Raw genomic sequence first — 17,137 nt, forward strand, 5'->3', positions numbered from 1 at the left:
TTTCCATGTGTGGGTACGGGTTGGTTTTCATTTTCTTTATGGTAGTCTTGTCTTCATTGTTGTTAAATACCGAAGAGAACTGATTGTTGAGTATATTTGCCTTCATTTTGTTATCCGAGTATGTGAGCCCGTCTGTGTTTCTAAGTGGTGCAACTCCTCCATTTTCGCATCTTTTATTCTTTATGAAGCTCCAGAACTTCTTAGGATTGGATTTCTGCTCTGGGCTTATGATGTCGTGGATGTATGTAGAATAAGCTTTCTTACATTCTTTTTGTGAGCTCTTTTTGATAGTTTTGTATCTCTTAAGGTCTTTAGTTGATTTTGTTGTTCGAGCTTTTTTAAAAGCTTTCTTTTTCCTTCGTGTGATACGTTTTATTGTACCATTTATCCAAGGTTGGTGGAATCTTGTTGAAGACATTTTTGATGGTACGTTTTTATCCTGGATGTTTTTAAGTCCTGATTTTATGAACTCCCACATCTCTGATATTGAGCTCTGTGCGTTGTATAAGCCATGGAATATTTTGGATAGTTCCTGTGCTTCTGATTTCATCTTTTCTATGTCGGCTCTCTTCCAGATGTAAATTTTTCTTTGTGTTGGTTTTGGGTGCATTGCTAAGGCATTACTATCAATAAAGACGATGTCGTGGTCTCCTATTCCAGGAATAGGCTCACATCTATTTACTAAGGATGGTCTGTTTGTGAGGAAAATATCGAGTGTTGCTGATCCTCTTGTGGGGAATGTTACCACTTGATCTAGACAGCAGTTATTTACCATATCTACAAACCTATTATTGATTTGTGTAGAATATTGGTTGCCACTTACTGAATTTGATTTCCAGTCAATATCAGGAAGGTTTACGTCTCCTCCTAGCCATAATATTGATGAATTATTTTCTTTAAATATTTCTTCTGCTGTGTTACTCATTTTATCCATGTAGGTGATATCACTACTTGGTGGTCTATAGAGACATCCTACTATGATAGATTTACTGTCAGGTGTTGTTACTCTAATGTATAGTGATTCTGTGTCCCATTGTATGGGTAGTTCTTCGCTGATGATGATATCTCTTACAGCTATCAATACACCCCCGTATCCATCTATACGATCTTTTCTATATACTGAGTATTGTGGTGGAAATATCTCAGAGCTTAATATGTCCGGTCTTAGCCAGGGTTCAGTCCCTAATATTATTTCGGGATTGGAAGTGTCTATCATGTTCAGTAATTCTTCTTTTTTATTTTTTATGCTCTGAAAGTTCACAACAACAATTTTAGTGTTATTGCCTTTCTTATTTTGCTTCTGTTTGTCATTTTTTCTTTTTTGCTTAGGTGATGATGAGTATGCTGGTGGTCCTGGACTTGATATTGATGTTTCACAGCTGGATAACGATTGGAACGAGTTGTAAGTTGAGTCGATGATGAAGGACTCAAATAATGATGACGAAAAATTCGGCATTCCACAATTAACACAGTGCCATGAAATGTTGGAATTTTATGTGTAAAATGAATGCTTGTTGCAGAGAAGGCTTTAGCAAATAAATAAAAGGAAGAACCAAGCAAGTGTCATCAATGCATATTTTGTTAAAAATAATATAATCATGAAAATCATTAATACCTTAATTGGTAAATATACCTAGATTTCGATCTAAAGTGATTTTTTGGTTTCGTCTTTAAAATTTATCATAATTTTTCAGACCGGAAGTTGCAGACAACACTTTATTTCCGAGGCAAATACGATACGATTACCAAAATAAATCATTAAAACAATACAGTTTTCATTTTCTGATTTTTCAAATAAAATAAATTAAGTTTTATATCTTATATATTGAGCAAATAAATTTTTAAAACCCTCAGAGAGCGAAAGAATTTTATTTGCTGCTGAATAGTGTCGCTGGATATTTGGAAGATGGCGGATTACGATGGTAAACAACTTGGTTGCTGACCAAAATATTGCTTTATTTTTCATACTGACAATAACTTTTCGAAGTCATGTTTAAGCTTCTCTGCAACAAGCATTCATTTTACACATAAAATTAAGTTTTAGATTACCAGACAACCAACAAAATATATTACTATTTGGTTTATTTTTTAACTTTGTCTTTGAAAAATAAATTTTAAAAACTGGACCTTCTTTTACTTTAGGGGCACCATTAATTTATAGTAATGGTACATTTATGGTAAGGTAAAACATAATGCTCTACGTTATGGTTAGGTTTTATGGATATTTCCTTATCTAGCCTTCAGAGCAGCCCAATAGAATGACTGAATTATTAGGGTTCTTTTCTCTCTTCTAAGTTCTAGTAGTAGTAGAGTAGTAGACTTTGAGATCATATGAACCAGATAGGTTTGAAAAATAACTGTACCCCACACAATTTTGTTGCATGGGGTATAATTTTTTTTACATGTCTGTCAGTCCTGTTCTTCACCTTCTTGTCATTGCAACTCCTCTGAAACCACACAACAGAATTTCATGAAACTTTGTAGTTAACATGGTTAATGAGGTCATAATATGTAGATGTGCATATCCACAAGATTTTTTTTCAGTTGACTTTTGTAGGAGTTCTGGGTCTTTGAACTTAGGAATTAACTTAGTTTTTTTTTTGCCCAGTGCCAATAGTGAGGGTATGTGAGCATGCTCACAAAGGTTCTTTAGTTCTTAATATGAGGCAGGTGCTACATGCACCTCTATATCTACAGGTTAAAATGCACTGTTTTCTTCTACCATTATGCCTTGGAAATACTTTTGCGCAGCAATGGCAGAGAGAAGTTAAAGTCTTGAACTGATAACAAATGGATAAGAAGAAGATAATTTTGATAGGCTATAGTGGGAAAAGACTATCAAAATACATTTGGGTTCTTCTTCAGATAAGACCAATTCGGCTGCACCCCCACCCACCTTAAATATATCTCTCAACTGTTGCCACCTACTTTACTATTTCCCAAACTTTTGAAAGACCTGCTAATTATTATTTCCCCTTTAAGCTATGCTTGCCTTTACTGAAAGCAAATAACCTACCATTCTTGATATTTTTGTTTATTTATATACATGTAGGGCCAAAAAATATATATGTCTGTTTACGGTTACCCGACTGACCCTACTTTTGAGCACAATCTCCAAGTCATTTTATTCGTCATAAAGTGTAAAATTAACTGGACTCATGTTTCAAGGGAAGTTAAAGTTGTCAGTAAAATAAATCAATTGCCTGATACATCTAAATGTTCACAATCATGATAATGACTGCTGTTTTAAGAAACTCACGACTCATGTGATGAAATAAACACTTTTCCACCATTTTTTTTTCAACCAATAACCAAAAGAAATAATGCAATCATTAGAAATACGGGTAAACTTGGTCCATGGACAACTCTGACAATGGCAAGACGCACCTATTTTTTTAATGACGTAACCTTAAACAAACATATATTTTTTTTTGGTCTAGTCATTAACTGATTGTTTATTCATTGGTATAGATTCAATGCTAGCTATATGCCCAGGGCCCAATTCAAAGGTATGGAATCCCATCTTCTGATAAGCCTGGCCAATACAGAGATATGGAATCGCACACATGTTCTGATTAGCCTGGCCAATACAGCGATATTGAATCCCATGTTTTGATAAGCCTGGCCAATACAGAGATATGGAATCACATGTGTTACATATATGATAAGCCTAGCCAATACAGATATACATTATATATGGAATCCTATGTCCTGATGAGCTGGGGCCAAGACAGAGATATTGAATTCCATTTTCCAGTGGTTCCCAAGGCTTTGTGAAATCAACTGGACATTTGGTCCAGTAAACCTTTCTTTTTAACTGGACCAGACTACTGTAATGCATATCACTTAACTGAACCAAACCAATTTTTACTGACCTTTGTCCAATGTCTGATGACCTTAGGAATGATTGATGTTCTGTTGAGCCTGGCCAATACGTATACAGAGATATGGAATTCCATGTTCTGATAAGCAGGGACCAATACAGAGATACTGAATCCCATGTTGGCCAATACAGAGATACTGAATCCCATGTTCTGATGAGCCTGTGCCTTTACAGAGATATTGAATCCTATGTTCTGATAAGGCGGGGCCTTTACAAATATATTGAATCCCATGTTCTGATAAGCAGGGGCGAATACAAAGATATTAATTCCCATGTTCTAATAAGCCGGGGCATTTACAGAGATATTGAATCCCATGTTCTGATAATCCAGGGCCAATACAGAGATCTATATTATATCCCATGTTCTGATAGGATGGGGCCTTTAAAGAGATATTGAATCCCATGTTCTAATAAGGCGGGGGCTTCAAAGAGATATTGAATGCCATGTTCTGATAAGCAGGGGCCAATACAGAGATATGGAATCCCATGTTCTGATAAGCCTGTGCCTTTACAGAGATATTGAATCCCATGTTCTGATAAGGCGGGGCTTTTACAGAGATATTGAATCCCATGTTCTGATAAGCAGGGTCCAATACAGAGATATGTAATCCCATGTTCTGATAAGCAGGGGCCAATACAGAGATATGGAATCCCGTGTTCTGATAAGCAGGGGCCAATACAGAGATATGGAATCCCATGTTCTGATAAGCCTGTGCCTTTACAGAGATATTGAATCCCATGTTCTGATAAGGCGGGGCTTTTACAGAGATATTGAAGCCCATGTTCTGATAAGCAGGGTCCAATACAGAGATATGGAATCCCATGTTCTGATAAGCAGGGGCCAATACAGAGATATGGAATCCCGTGTTCTGATAAGCAGGGGCCTTTAAAGAGATATTAAATCCCATGTTCTGATAAGCCGGGGCCTTTAAAGAGATATTGAATCCCATGTTCTAATAAGCCGGGCTTTTACAGAGATTTTGAATCCCATGTTCTGATAAGCCGGGGCCTTTAAAGAGATATTGAATCCTATGTTCTAATAAGCCGGGGCCTTTACAGAGATATTGAATCCCATGTTCTGATAAGCAGGGTCCAATACAGAGATATGGAATCCCATGTTCTGATAAGCAGGGGCCAATACAGAGATATGGAATCCCGTGTTCTGATAAGCAGGGGCCTTTAAAGAGATATTAAATCCCATGTTCTGATAAGCCGGGGCCTTTAAAGAGATATTGAATCCCATGTTCTAATAAGCCGGGCCTTTACAGAGATTTTGAATCCCATGTTCTGATAAGCCGGGGCCTTTAAAGAGATATTGAATCCTATGTTCTAATAAGCCGGGGCCTTTACAGAGATATTGAATCCCATGTTCTGATAAGCAGGGTCCAATACAGAGATATGGAATCCCGTGTTCTGATAAGCAGGGGCCTTTAAAGAGATATTAAATCCCATGTTCTGATAAGCCGGGGCCTTTAAAGAGATATTGAATCCCATGTTCTAATAAGCCGGGCCTTTACAGAGATTTTGAATCCCATGTTCTGATAAGCCGGGGCCTTTAAAGAGATATTGAATCCTATGTTCTAATAAGCCGGGGCCTTCACAGAGATATTGAATCCCATGTTCTGATAAGCAGGGTCCAATACAGAGATATGGAATCCCATGTTCTGATAAGCAGGGGCCAATACAGAGATATGGAATCCCGTGTTCTGATAAGCAGGGGCCTTTAAAGAGATATTAAATCCCATGTTCTGATAAGCCGGGGCCTTTAAAGAGATATTGAATCCCATGTTCTAATAAGCCGGGCCTTTACAGAGATTTTGAATCCCATGTTCTGATAAGCCGGGGCCTTTAAAGAGATATTGAATCCTATGTTCTAATAAGCCGGGGCCTTTACAGAGATTTTGAATCCCATGTTCTGATAAGCCGGGGCCTTTAAAGAGATATTGAATCCCTTGTTCTAATAAGCCGGGGCCTTTACAGAGATTTTGAATCACATGTTCTGATGACTGATGTTTTTTATCCTTTAGAAGGCAGAACAAGTTTGCAACAACATAACCTTTTATATCGCACACCAAAAATATTGTTTTGGTGAAATTTGGCATGTTTGTTGCAAAATTAGATAAAAATTATCTAGTACAAATGTACATTTGGTAAGGACAATGATCATGATGACATTACAATGAAGGAACTTGTATAGATACAAGTGCATTTATTTCGGAAAATGCTACTTTTATAAATTTATATAAAATGTTCTTGTTTTAAATATATATATATATATTTGTCTGTTCTATGGTCGGGTTGTTGTCTCTTTGACACATTCCCCATTTCCATTCTCAATTTTATATATAAATAACTTAAGCATGTTTAGACGGATCTTTAAAATGAATAAAAGCTGAAACACTGAAAACTTTTTTGACTGGAAAACTTTGTCCACTCATGTTCCGTACAGTAGTGACTACATGTATGAGGAGAATTGAACCTATGTAATTCAAACACCTTGTTAAAGAATCTACATTAATTTTATAAAATTAAATTATCTAGATTATCTCCCCTCACAAATTTCCAAAAGAAATTAAAAAAAAGAAGCTGGATTTGTGAAAACGTAACGATAAGAATAGGGTAATTAAGTCTCCCAAACGAAGTTTGGGAAGACTTATTGTTTTTGCTCAGTTCTTATTATTATTATTATTCTTCTTCCTCTTCCTCTTCCGCCGCTTTTAAATTTGAACTTGTCCGCACCCGTTCTCCAAAACCGCTTGTCAGATTAACTTAGGGTTTCACAGTATGTTAGACTAACATGTCTAGTGGTGCAATCAGGGTTTTGTTTGTGCAATGGGGTTTATAAAGGGGTTCTTTGAGGGGCAAAAAGAAAAGAGGGTTTTACTATAGAACCCTATGGGATTTTATTTTTTAAAATTTTCAAATGATTATAAATTGAAAACCGTTTGTGATAGACACAATCTTTTTAATTGAAAATGTTCTAAATGATAAAACCCATTAAATGAAATACAGGGTTAGTTCCCAGGGGTCATCCCCACCCCCTGCCATTTAAGAAAGTTCTAATACCTTGTAAGTGGTCAAGATCCCCACCCCTAAACCATATATATTCTGGTTTGTCATGCTAAGATGGTTTGAATGATAGACAGGGTTAGTCCCCAGGGGTCATCCCGACCCCTTGCCATTTGAGAAAGTTCTAATATCTTGTAAGTGGTCAAGATCCCCACCCCTAAACCATATATATTCTGGTTTGTCATGCTAAGATGGTTTGAATGATATACAGGGTGAGTCCCCAGGGGTCATCCCGACCCCCTGCCATTTGAGAAAGTTCTAATATCTTGTAAATGGTCGAGATCCCCACCCCTAAACCATATATATTCTGGTTTGTCATGATAAAGCAAATCAAATGAAATACAGGGTTAGTCCCCAGGGGTCACCCCCACCCTATGCCATGTAAGAAAGTTCTAATATCTTGTAAGTGGTCAAGATCCCCACCCCTAAACCATATATATTCTGGTTTGTCATGCTAAGATGGTTTGAATGATATACAGGGTTAGTCCCCAGGGGTCATCCTGACCCCCTGCCATTTGAGAAAGTTCTAATATCTTGTAAATGGGCGAGATCCCCACCCCTAAACCATATATATTCTGGTTTGTCATGATAAAGCAAATCAAATGAAATACAGGGTTAGTCCCCAGGGGTGACTCCCACCCCATGCCATTTAAGTAAGTTCTAATATCTTGTAAGTGGTCAAGATCCCCACCCCTAAACCATATATATTCTGATTTGTCATGCTAAGATGGTTTGAATGATATACAGGGTTAGTCCCTAGGGGTCATCCCGACCCCCTGCCATTTGAGAAAGTTCTAGTATCTTGTAAATGGTCGAGATCCCCACCCCTAAACCATATATATTCTGGTTTGTCATGATAAAGCACATGAAATGAAATACAGGGTTAGTCCCCAGGGGTCACCCCCACCCCATGCCATTTAAGAAAGTTCTAATATCTTGTAAGTGGTCAAGATCCCCACCCCTAAACCATATATATTCTGGTTTGTCATGCTAAGATGGTTTGAATGATATACAGGGTTAGTCCCCAGGCATCACTAATGCATATATGGAATTTTTAAAAGTATTTATTTTATACAAATACAAAAATGAACAGCAGTAGTTTGTTTATATAAAGCTGGGAGGGAGGCACTCACCATGTACCAGGTAATGAGTGGTATAGTTAAGGATGAGTCACTGGAATAGGTTACTATTTCTAGCTTCATATTTATAATTAAGAAGAAATATATAATTAGGTCTAAAAATTAAGATGAAATATATGAAAAGGTTTTAAAATTAAGATAAAATATGAAACGGTTTTGAAACTAAGATCAAATATATTGTAATATTTTAATGTTTTGTAAATATTGACCTCTAGTTAATTTGGCTTTATAACTGTTTATTTGTGTACAGAGAAAATTAATGAGCAAGGCTAATTTGACAATGGCTAGTTTTATTATCTGCAGTTAAAGTTGAACTGTCAGATGTAATTAAGACAAGTAGCGATGTCTTGGGGTGTAGGGTAATAAAATTAGTTATGCCTATTTGTTTGTCTAGAGATGAAGTAATTAAACTCTATGATAAAGGTCAGTTGTTCAAGATACTGGGAGATTGTGTATCAGCTGTGATACTGAAAGGATGTGTATTCCTTAAGTCTTGAATCAGTAAAGATTCTGGAGGACTTGTATGTAAAGTTTATATGTTTAAACTTTGTAGTTTATTTGTCAATAAGTCTAAAGTAATGTACATTTGTTAATAAACTTATATATATATACCGTATTATTTAGTTACTGGGAATTTACCACAGGATATATTGTCGTGCCATAGATGGCTATGTCCGTCCGTCTGTGTCGGTGTCGTTCCTCCCCTCGGTCAATGTTTCATATGTGGGGAATACACCAAAAGACATTAATTAACTAAACTGCCTATTCACGGCGTAAATATTTAAAAAAAACAACGTCATTGCGCTTCTGATTTATTGTAATAAAAAGATTTTTTAATTCAATCAAAGAGTAAGAAATGAAATTTCATTTGCAAAGAAGTCTCGGTAAACCTTTGTATGAAACATACATATATTATAAATAATAAATAGGCCATTGATATAAATGTTTTCATTGGATGATAAAATAGCGCTTTGCTCCTCCCAATTTTAAGGTAATAATCATTTCATGGTTGAGCTAGCAAGGAAGCTAACCAAAGATTCTACCTTTAGCTACACACTCGTTGGAACCGGCTGTAATAGTATTAGATATTAGATATTATAATCATATCTAAGATAATAACAAAAAACTCAAAATTTCTGTAAAATTACTAACTCAGGGGCAGCATCCCAACAACAGGTTGTCAGATTCGTCTGAAAATTTCAGTGCAGATAAAAATTTAAATCTGATGAACATTTTTGCCACCTGTCAGATTTGGTCTAAATGCTTTAGTTTCAGAGATATAAACCAAAAACTGCATTTTACCCCTATGTTCTATTTTTAACCATGTCGGCCATGCAGGGGTTCAAATCAACATTTGGTACTGGAAGGTCCAGGACCTTTGACACTCCAAACTAAAAGGTCAATAACCTAATTCCCAGGTCCTACTTTTACATGAAATATTTCATAACTCAATAAGATACAAAATTAATGTGCTTTTGGAGTAAGGTTAGTTTGTTTCATCATATTTGAACTGCATGTGATGTTTCGTTTCTCATATAATGGGCTATCCAGCGAATAAACAGTTTACAACCTTCATTGTTGAAGTACTGCTTACACATCAACACCATTTTTGCACTGGATTTCAAGAATAAATTCATAGTCACTGAAGGGTGTCCCTTTTTTTTGCAACACTGTATGCAGTGTTGAACAGAACCTTATATCTATTTAACTGATCAGACTTAAATTGCTTCTTGAGAATACATTGTCCAAGTTTAGTGTCTGACAATTAATCTTTAGACTTAAAATTTGGGTCACTTTCATGGATCCACTGCTTTAAACAAGATAAATGCTGGGGTGTCACTTTGTATATTTTTATTGGGTCTATTTTAAGATTTTGTGTTCCCCTTACAAGTGCACTTTCTTTTTCTGAATTGGTGGGGAACTTCTGGCAGTATGTGCATGACATTAGACCAGTTGATTCATCAAGTTATATAGCCACGGTTCGATCGATTTTCCAGTGGGGCTTAAATGTCCATTCCCGTTTTTCACGATTGCATTTTTGGTCTTTAGTGAGATCTTCATTTGATTTCTTTTGAAGACTTTGAAGACACAGGTACTTGTTTCTATCCATGGGAAGGTTGAATATCCTTCTATATTTATGGATAGTCGACCTTCCCATGGATAGAAACAAGTGCCTGTGGTTGAAGACTGTTCATAATCTTCAGGCTTTCTCCTGGAAGACGTGACACCAAAGTGAAACGGACTCATTTTGTTCGAAAATGATTTATGATTTGTCACGTGACTTCTCGCAACTATTTGCTTCGCATCACTGTACGGAGCTATTAGTTTCAGTCGAACCATCTTGAAATAATTACTTATCCCATATAGATTCTGATTGGTTGCTTTATGATGTGGCTGAGATACAGCAACAGCTATTGGCTTCAATGAGATAAAGAATTACAGACTTTTCTTGTCTCAGGATAAGACATCAAATGCAGGAAAATTAACTATGTGTATTTTAGTTCCGATCAACTTTCATTAATTCATGTTCGTTTTATTATGCACACTGAAAATTCAATATTGAAATGTCAATTATTAATACGTGTTTATTTGCTTTGTTAATCTGCAATATGCACGATTTGTTTTGCTCAACAATGTTCCTATGCAATGATAACAAAAATGCATTATCTGTATTCTATAACTTCTGCCAGTCTAGGCACACATCAAGAGAGGCACACCTCCAGTGTCGTGTCTATTTGTGAATGTTTTAATTTTCAACAAGTAAAGTGAACAAAATTTTAAAAGCATGGGTGTATAACGCACAACACTGAACAGCCATATAATAATATGGCTTAAAAATGACGATACAGATGGATAAAAGGGTCAGCAAAGATAATTTTATTTCCTTTAAAATCGAAGGTCCGTCGGGCGTAGCTATTAACCAAAACCAAAGTCCGATTGCAACAGTGGAAGGTCACGGACCTCGGACCACCGCTAATTTGAACCCCTGCCATGATGGTTGTAAGGCGGGGTCATCGGACAAATTTTTTAAACTAGATACCTTAATAATGATTAAGACCAAGTATGGTTAAATTTGTCTCAGTAGTTTCAGAGAAGAAGATTTTTGTAAAAGATTACAAAAAGTTACGAAAAATTGTTAAAAATTGACTATAAAGGGCAATAACTCCTAAAGGGGTCGACTGACAATTATTGGTCACTTATTTGTAGATCTTACTTTGCTGAACATTATTGCTATTTACAGTTTATCTCAATCTATAATAATATTCAAGATAATAACCAAAAACTGCAAAATTTCCTTAAAATTACAATTCAGGGGCAGCAACCCAACAACGGGTTGTCAGATTTGTCTGAAAATTTCAGGGCAGATAGATCTTGACCTGATAATCAGTTTTATCCTATGTCAGATTTACTCTAAATGCTTTGGTTTCAGAGAGATATAAGCCAAAATCTACATTTTACCCCTATGTTCTATTTTTAGCCATGGCGGCCATCTTGGTTGGTTAGCGGGGTCATCAGACACATTTTTTAAACTAGATACCCTAATGATGATTGTGGCTAAGTTTGGTTAAAATTGGCTCAGTGGTTTCAGAGAAGATTTTTGTAAAAGCTAAAAATTAAGATGACATATATATGAAAAGGTCTTAAAATTAAGATGAAATATAATATATGATTTAAGGTTGCTGATTAAATGTTGATTTTTCTCAACAGATGCAATTAAAACCACTGTTGTAAATACATCAGATATATACATTTGTCAAATCTATTTATCTCTCCATGATGTAGGGTAATCATGATTGCTATAGAAAATTATTAAAATATATGATAGGGCATGTATTTTGAATATATCGAATCATATTTCTTATTAAATCTTATGACCTGGGAAGACTTGTTGGACAGTTGTTGTAATTTGATATGAGAGATCATGAGATTAAATGATTTTTGTATGAATGGATCAGTTGTGTATAACATGTCAACGTTTTGTTTTCTCTTTTTAATAAACTTTCTGTCAGAATGTTTTGTCAAATATGAAATATTACCAGTTTAATAACATGAATGCATTGAAACTGAAAGGGTGGCATAAAAGATAAATGAGTTTTAAAAAAAAAATAACTCTGGGTTAAGTTCAGTGCAAAGTTGATTTAAACAAAATGTAATATTATATTGTAAGTATGTTAAACTAAATATTCATATAATGATATCTTGTGATATGTTACAATTCAATGACCTTCTATAGATTTAACGGCATAAAAAGGATAAGGTTCACTGAACACTGAATGTCACTATATATATATATAATATATTAAACTGGTCCAAAAATTCTATAAAATGTCACTGCACTAATTTTAATGTTTTATTGATGAAAAGACCTGAAAAGTACAATTTTTGGGAAATTTTTACAAATGCTATCATTTGAAAAAAGAGGGGCGAAAGATACCAGAGCCTGAGAGGGACAGTCAAACTCATAGATCGAAAATAAACTGACAATGCCATGGCTAAAAAATAAGACAAACTTGCAACTGACTTTTGCATTTTACATTCCTTTGGGAAATATTGTCTTTTGCAAACATGTTAGACAATATTCAAGAATAAAAATACTACTGTATGGCACTTTTTTATTTTAAAATGCAAAGGGCCAAAAAAGGGGCCTTAGCCAGACCTGCCAACTTGAGAGGTGTTGACCTGGCCCTTATAAAACTCAATTATTTAGACTAAATACTAAAGGCATTCAGAGGAGTAAACAACAGTCTGCACCAAAATCTTTTCCAACTTCTAGTCCGAAATCAATATTATGACATTTTTCTCATGTGTTTAAACAAAGTTTTGCAAATACTTGCTAGTCTGAAAAACATTTAACTAGTCTGGGGCATCGGACTAGTAGCTAACGATGCAGACTGTAAACAATACATTTAAATATATGTATATACTCATGATACTTTTTCAAAACCATAGAAGTTGGAATTAAGTAAACTAATGACATGTTTAGGAATACATTAGGTACTCTTGTGTATTAAATCACCATTGAGATTTTGAAGTCTGGGTCTTTCATAGCTGACTATGCGGTATGGGTTTTGCTCATTGTTGAAGGGTGCTCGGTGACCTATAGTTGTTAACTTCTACGCCATTTGGTCTCTGATGGAGAGTTGTCTCATTGACAATCATACAATATCTCCTTATTTTTATTTTATAGGTACATGCCTTATCATACCTGCTCCTTTCTGAAAACACTTAGACATTTATAAAACCAACTACCGACAGTGAAAAGTTTCCTCAGATATTGACACAATAGATAATCTGCTCTCTACAAAAATACATGTGCATGTACCTTTTGCTACATAGTTTCATGTACATATTATGACAGTTGGATGTACTTGAAACACGACATAATATTTACATTTAATAAAACAAAATAATAGACCAAAGAGTTGCAAGTCTATATATATATTCTATACTTAAACTTGAATAAAATAAGATGTAAATTTTAAAGTACTGTTTTCTTTGAGTTTATTACAAGTTAAGAATTTTAATTCCATGTGATTCATGCTTGAGCTATTGTTGACGATCACACCTGGTTTAATAGTATTGATGCCCATTAATTGTTACTGTAAATAATCAATTTTGTGACCTAAAGTAAATTATCTGATTTCTATGAGAGTTGAAGCTTGTTCATCGCAGAAAAACAATTATGTCCGAAATATCAGGTAAGCTTGTGATTGGTTGCTTTTTTTTCTTCAAATCTCATTTCCATCAAACACAATTTCTATTTATACTGGGCACTTTAAAGCTTGAGAAGTGGTTCACATTGTATACATAGCTATTTTAATAGGCTTTGTGTTGAACTCTAGATCATTATTAAGTACATTTTGTACATCATAACATGTATTTTGTTTGGTTATTTTGGAGATACATGTACATGTTGTGTCTAACTGACTTATGCCCACATCTTTACTGATGATCTTACCCTTGCAACAACTCATTCAAAGGGGTCTAACCCTGAGGGTCACTTGGGAATAGAAATATTGTCACTCTTGGTCTTCTTCTGACAGAAAAAAAAAACCTTGCCAGAGTGGGGCATCCGTTTGGTTGTGCATGGTATATAAATTTGCAGCCACTTTTTCCCTCGTTTTTCAGTTGCAGCCCAAATTTCCCACCTTTCATCCCTGTTGACCCCCTTTTACAGGACCTACCTATTGTACACGTGTATGTATTGTTATTTTTTTTCTCCTGAAAATGCATGAAATATTTGTCTTTGGACATTATACATGTATAAGCAACTAGTAATCAATAAATCAAGGGGTCTGTAAGTGGTCTGTTAATGGAGAAAATGGTTAATCTTAGCTTAATAATTATTACCACACACATGTAACAATACTAACAAATGTGTGTAGGGTATAATGTTTTTGACCTGTCAGTCCATTGCAACTCCTCTGACACCACTCAACAGAATTTCATGAAACTGCATAGGTGTTCCCCTTTATGTACATTTCAGAATAAGTAACAGATGATAATTCTTCCAACAAAGTTAATTGGAGAAAACATACATGTAGGAAGTCACCCTGTCTGTCCGTCTTTTATCTATGTGCCTTATAAGCATATCTAATTGACAAAAGGATATTGCTTAAACTTTACACTATCTGAGGGTTTGCATATATAGAAGAATAAATGATGGTTCTACATGTTAAAAGGGAGATAATCAAACATGCTGAAGTTGTGGTAGACAAAATACATTGTATAAGGATATAGGTATTATACTTGTTTATATCAGCTGGTTTGTGTTTTGCATTAACAGATCTAGAAAAGTAAGAAAATCACAGTATGAGTGAGGAAACCATATAGAGTTTGTGGTAGACAGTTTGAATTGTACTTTTTGTATTTTGATTTAATTCCAAGTATTTTCACAGTTGGGTGGATGATGCTATGCAGAATACAATGTATGTAGCGGTAGCAGACAGTAAAAATTGTCTTTTAATATTTGTATTTTTTTATTAATCATGTAATTTTTTTTCACAGTTGGAGTGAGAAAACCCTGCAGAATTTGTGGTAGACAGTTTGTTCCAGAATCATTGGTAATTATACATACAAACAGAAAATAAAAGAGAATATCACCTAGGCATTGTTTGGTATAAAAAATCGACAAAAAAATTTAGAGAGAAAGTAGATCAGATGAATGGATAATTACATGTAAATCCCAGATCCAAACAAGGGGAGTATACTGCTTTATGTCTGTCTGTTTCTCCATCAATACATGTATATGGCCTTTAGTCTATCCATCCAGTGAAATTTTCATCACATTTTTCTGAGAAACAAAGCTACCTGAAATTTGGTATCAAGCTACTATTCGTGAGATTTCAATTTTCATGGATTTCAGGTGTAAATTTGAACCAAAAAATTGAATTTTCAATGAAGAACAAATTTTCTATTGGCTTGATTGCAGACTTCGGCAAAACCACAAAATCAAATATCCACAAAAATACATTTTTGTCTCAACCCATGGAAATTGGTAGTACCCATGAAAATATATGAATCTGCAGTATCATGTGAGTATGGTTTACCTGTGATTTATTTTGACATCCATCACTCATTAACTTCCTGTAAAACGAATATTCTAAGGACAAAATTAAAAAAATACAGTCACCCGGTCGACCCTCATTTTATCGCCACAACCCTTTTTTATATTGGCAATTTTCCGAAATTCTGGAAATTTCCACCTTTTCTGTCACTGGTACCGATATTTACCGTATTATTAAAACAACAATGGAGGCCTCCAGTGCCAGCACTGCCAGCATTTTGTCGCTGTGCACCATAACAGTGTCTTCTGTTTCTCTATATGTAGCTAATTGTGTCAAGAAACTACATTTGAACTCCCCCCCCCCCCCCCTGTAAAAAAAAATTCGACCTACCAACCCTATTTTTACCTCACCTGGCCCGAAGGGCCAAGTGAGCTTTTCTCATCACTTGGCGTCCGTCGTCGGCGTTAACTTTTTACATTTTAAACTTCTTCTAGAGAACCACTGAATGGAATGAAACCAAACATGGCATGAATGTTCCTTATGAGGTGCTAACCAAGTGTTGTTACTTTGTAGCGGATCCATCATCCAAGATGGCCGCCAGCGGGGGACTTAGTTTAAGGATGTTCGCTACTCTGTTTCAAAATAACAAGCTTTTTAAAAGACTGTTATAAATTGATAGTATATAAATAAAGGAACTAAAAAAGCAGAAAAAAATGAAGGGTCCGTGTGCTTGTTTTCGAGATATAAGCCATTGAAAATTTGGCGGGAAATAATTCTCTCTAGATTTTTCATACATTTTACATTGGCACCCTTTTTCTTTCGAAAATTATGAAAAAGTAACTAGGATTTTATAGCATTTTCAAATATGGCTTTTTAAACTATATAAAATAAAATTATGAAAAGAAAAGTTGAGGTTAGCGGGAGAAATTTTTTAATGGAACTACATGGATAAAACCAGAGGATTCCGAATATCTGGCAAAATATCAAAAACATGAGGAGCGAACATCCTTAACATAGGACCCTATGGGAAATACATACAAATGTCTTCTTTTAGATAACCACTGAATGGAATAAAACCAAACATGGCATGAATGTTTCTTTTGAGGTGCTGACCGAGTGTTGTTACTTTGAAGCCGATCCATAATCCAAGATGGCCGCCAGCGGGGGACTTAGTTTAACATAGGACCCTAAGGGAAATACATACAAATGTCTTCTTTTAGAGAACCACTGAATGGAATGAAACCAAACATGGTATGAATGTTCCTTATGAGGTGCTGACCGAGTGTTATTACTTTGAAGCCGATTCATAATCCAAGATGGCCGCCAGCGGGGTACTTAGTTTAACATAGGACCCTATGGGAAATACATACAAATGTCTTCTTTTAGAGAACCACTGAATGGAATGAAACCAAACATAGCATGAATGTTCCTTATGAGGTGCTGACCAAGTCTTGTTACTATGAAGCTGATCCAAAATCCAAGATGGCCGCCAGCAGGGGACTTAGTTAACATTGGACCCTATGGGAAATACATACAAA

The 17,137-nt window shown here is 35.3% G+C and overlaps 2 protein-coding genes across 3 annotated transcripts in view; one reads left to right on the top strand and one right to left on the bottom strand.

The window, feature by feature from the left end:
* Positions 1-1,715, bottom strand: part of LOC127731944 (myotubularin-related protein 9-like) — a 40,602-nt gene extending 38,887 nt beyond the window's left edge. Inside the window, exon 1 of one of the 2 annotated variants that reach the window (XM_052240878.1) lies at positions 1,616-1,715. The gene's annotated coding sequence lies outside the window, so the exon portion shown is untranslated. The remainder of the gene's footprint in view (positions 1-1,615) is intronic. The other variant, XM_052240877.1, reaches the window with a different exon arrangement.
* Positions 1,716-1,893: 178 nt separating this feature from the next.
* LOC127731904 (zinc finger C2HC domain-containing protein 1A-like) overlaps positions 1,894-17,137 on the top strand; it is a 384,322-nt gene continuing 369,078 nt past the window's right edge. Inside the window, exons 1-2 of the mRNA XM_052240750.1 lie at positions 1,894-1,922; positions 15,100-15,155. Of these exons, the coding sequence (XP_052096710.1) occupies positions 1,907-1,922; positions 15,100-15,155 (72 nt within the window). The 5' untranslated portion in view covers positions 1,894-1,906. The remainder of the gene's footprint in view (positions 1,923-15,099; positions 15,156-17,137) is intronic.

The sequence above is a fragment of the Mytilus californianus genome, unplaced genomic scaffold (assembly GCF_021869535.1).
Source record: "Mytilus californianus isolate M0D057914Y unplaced genomic scaffold, xbMytCali1.0.p SCAF_21, whole genome shotgun sequence".
Taxonomy (NCBI): domain Eukaryota; kingdom Metazoa; phylum Mollusca; class Bivalvia; order Mytilida; family Mytilidae; genus Mytilus; species Mytilus californianus.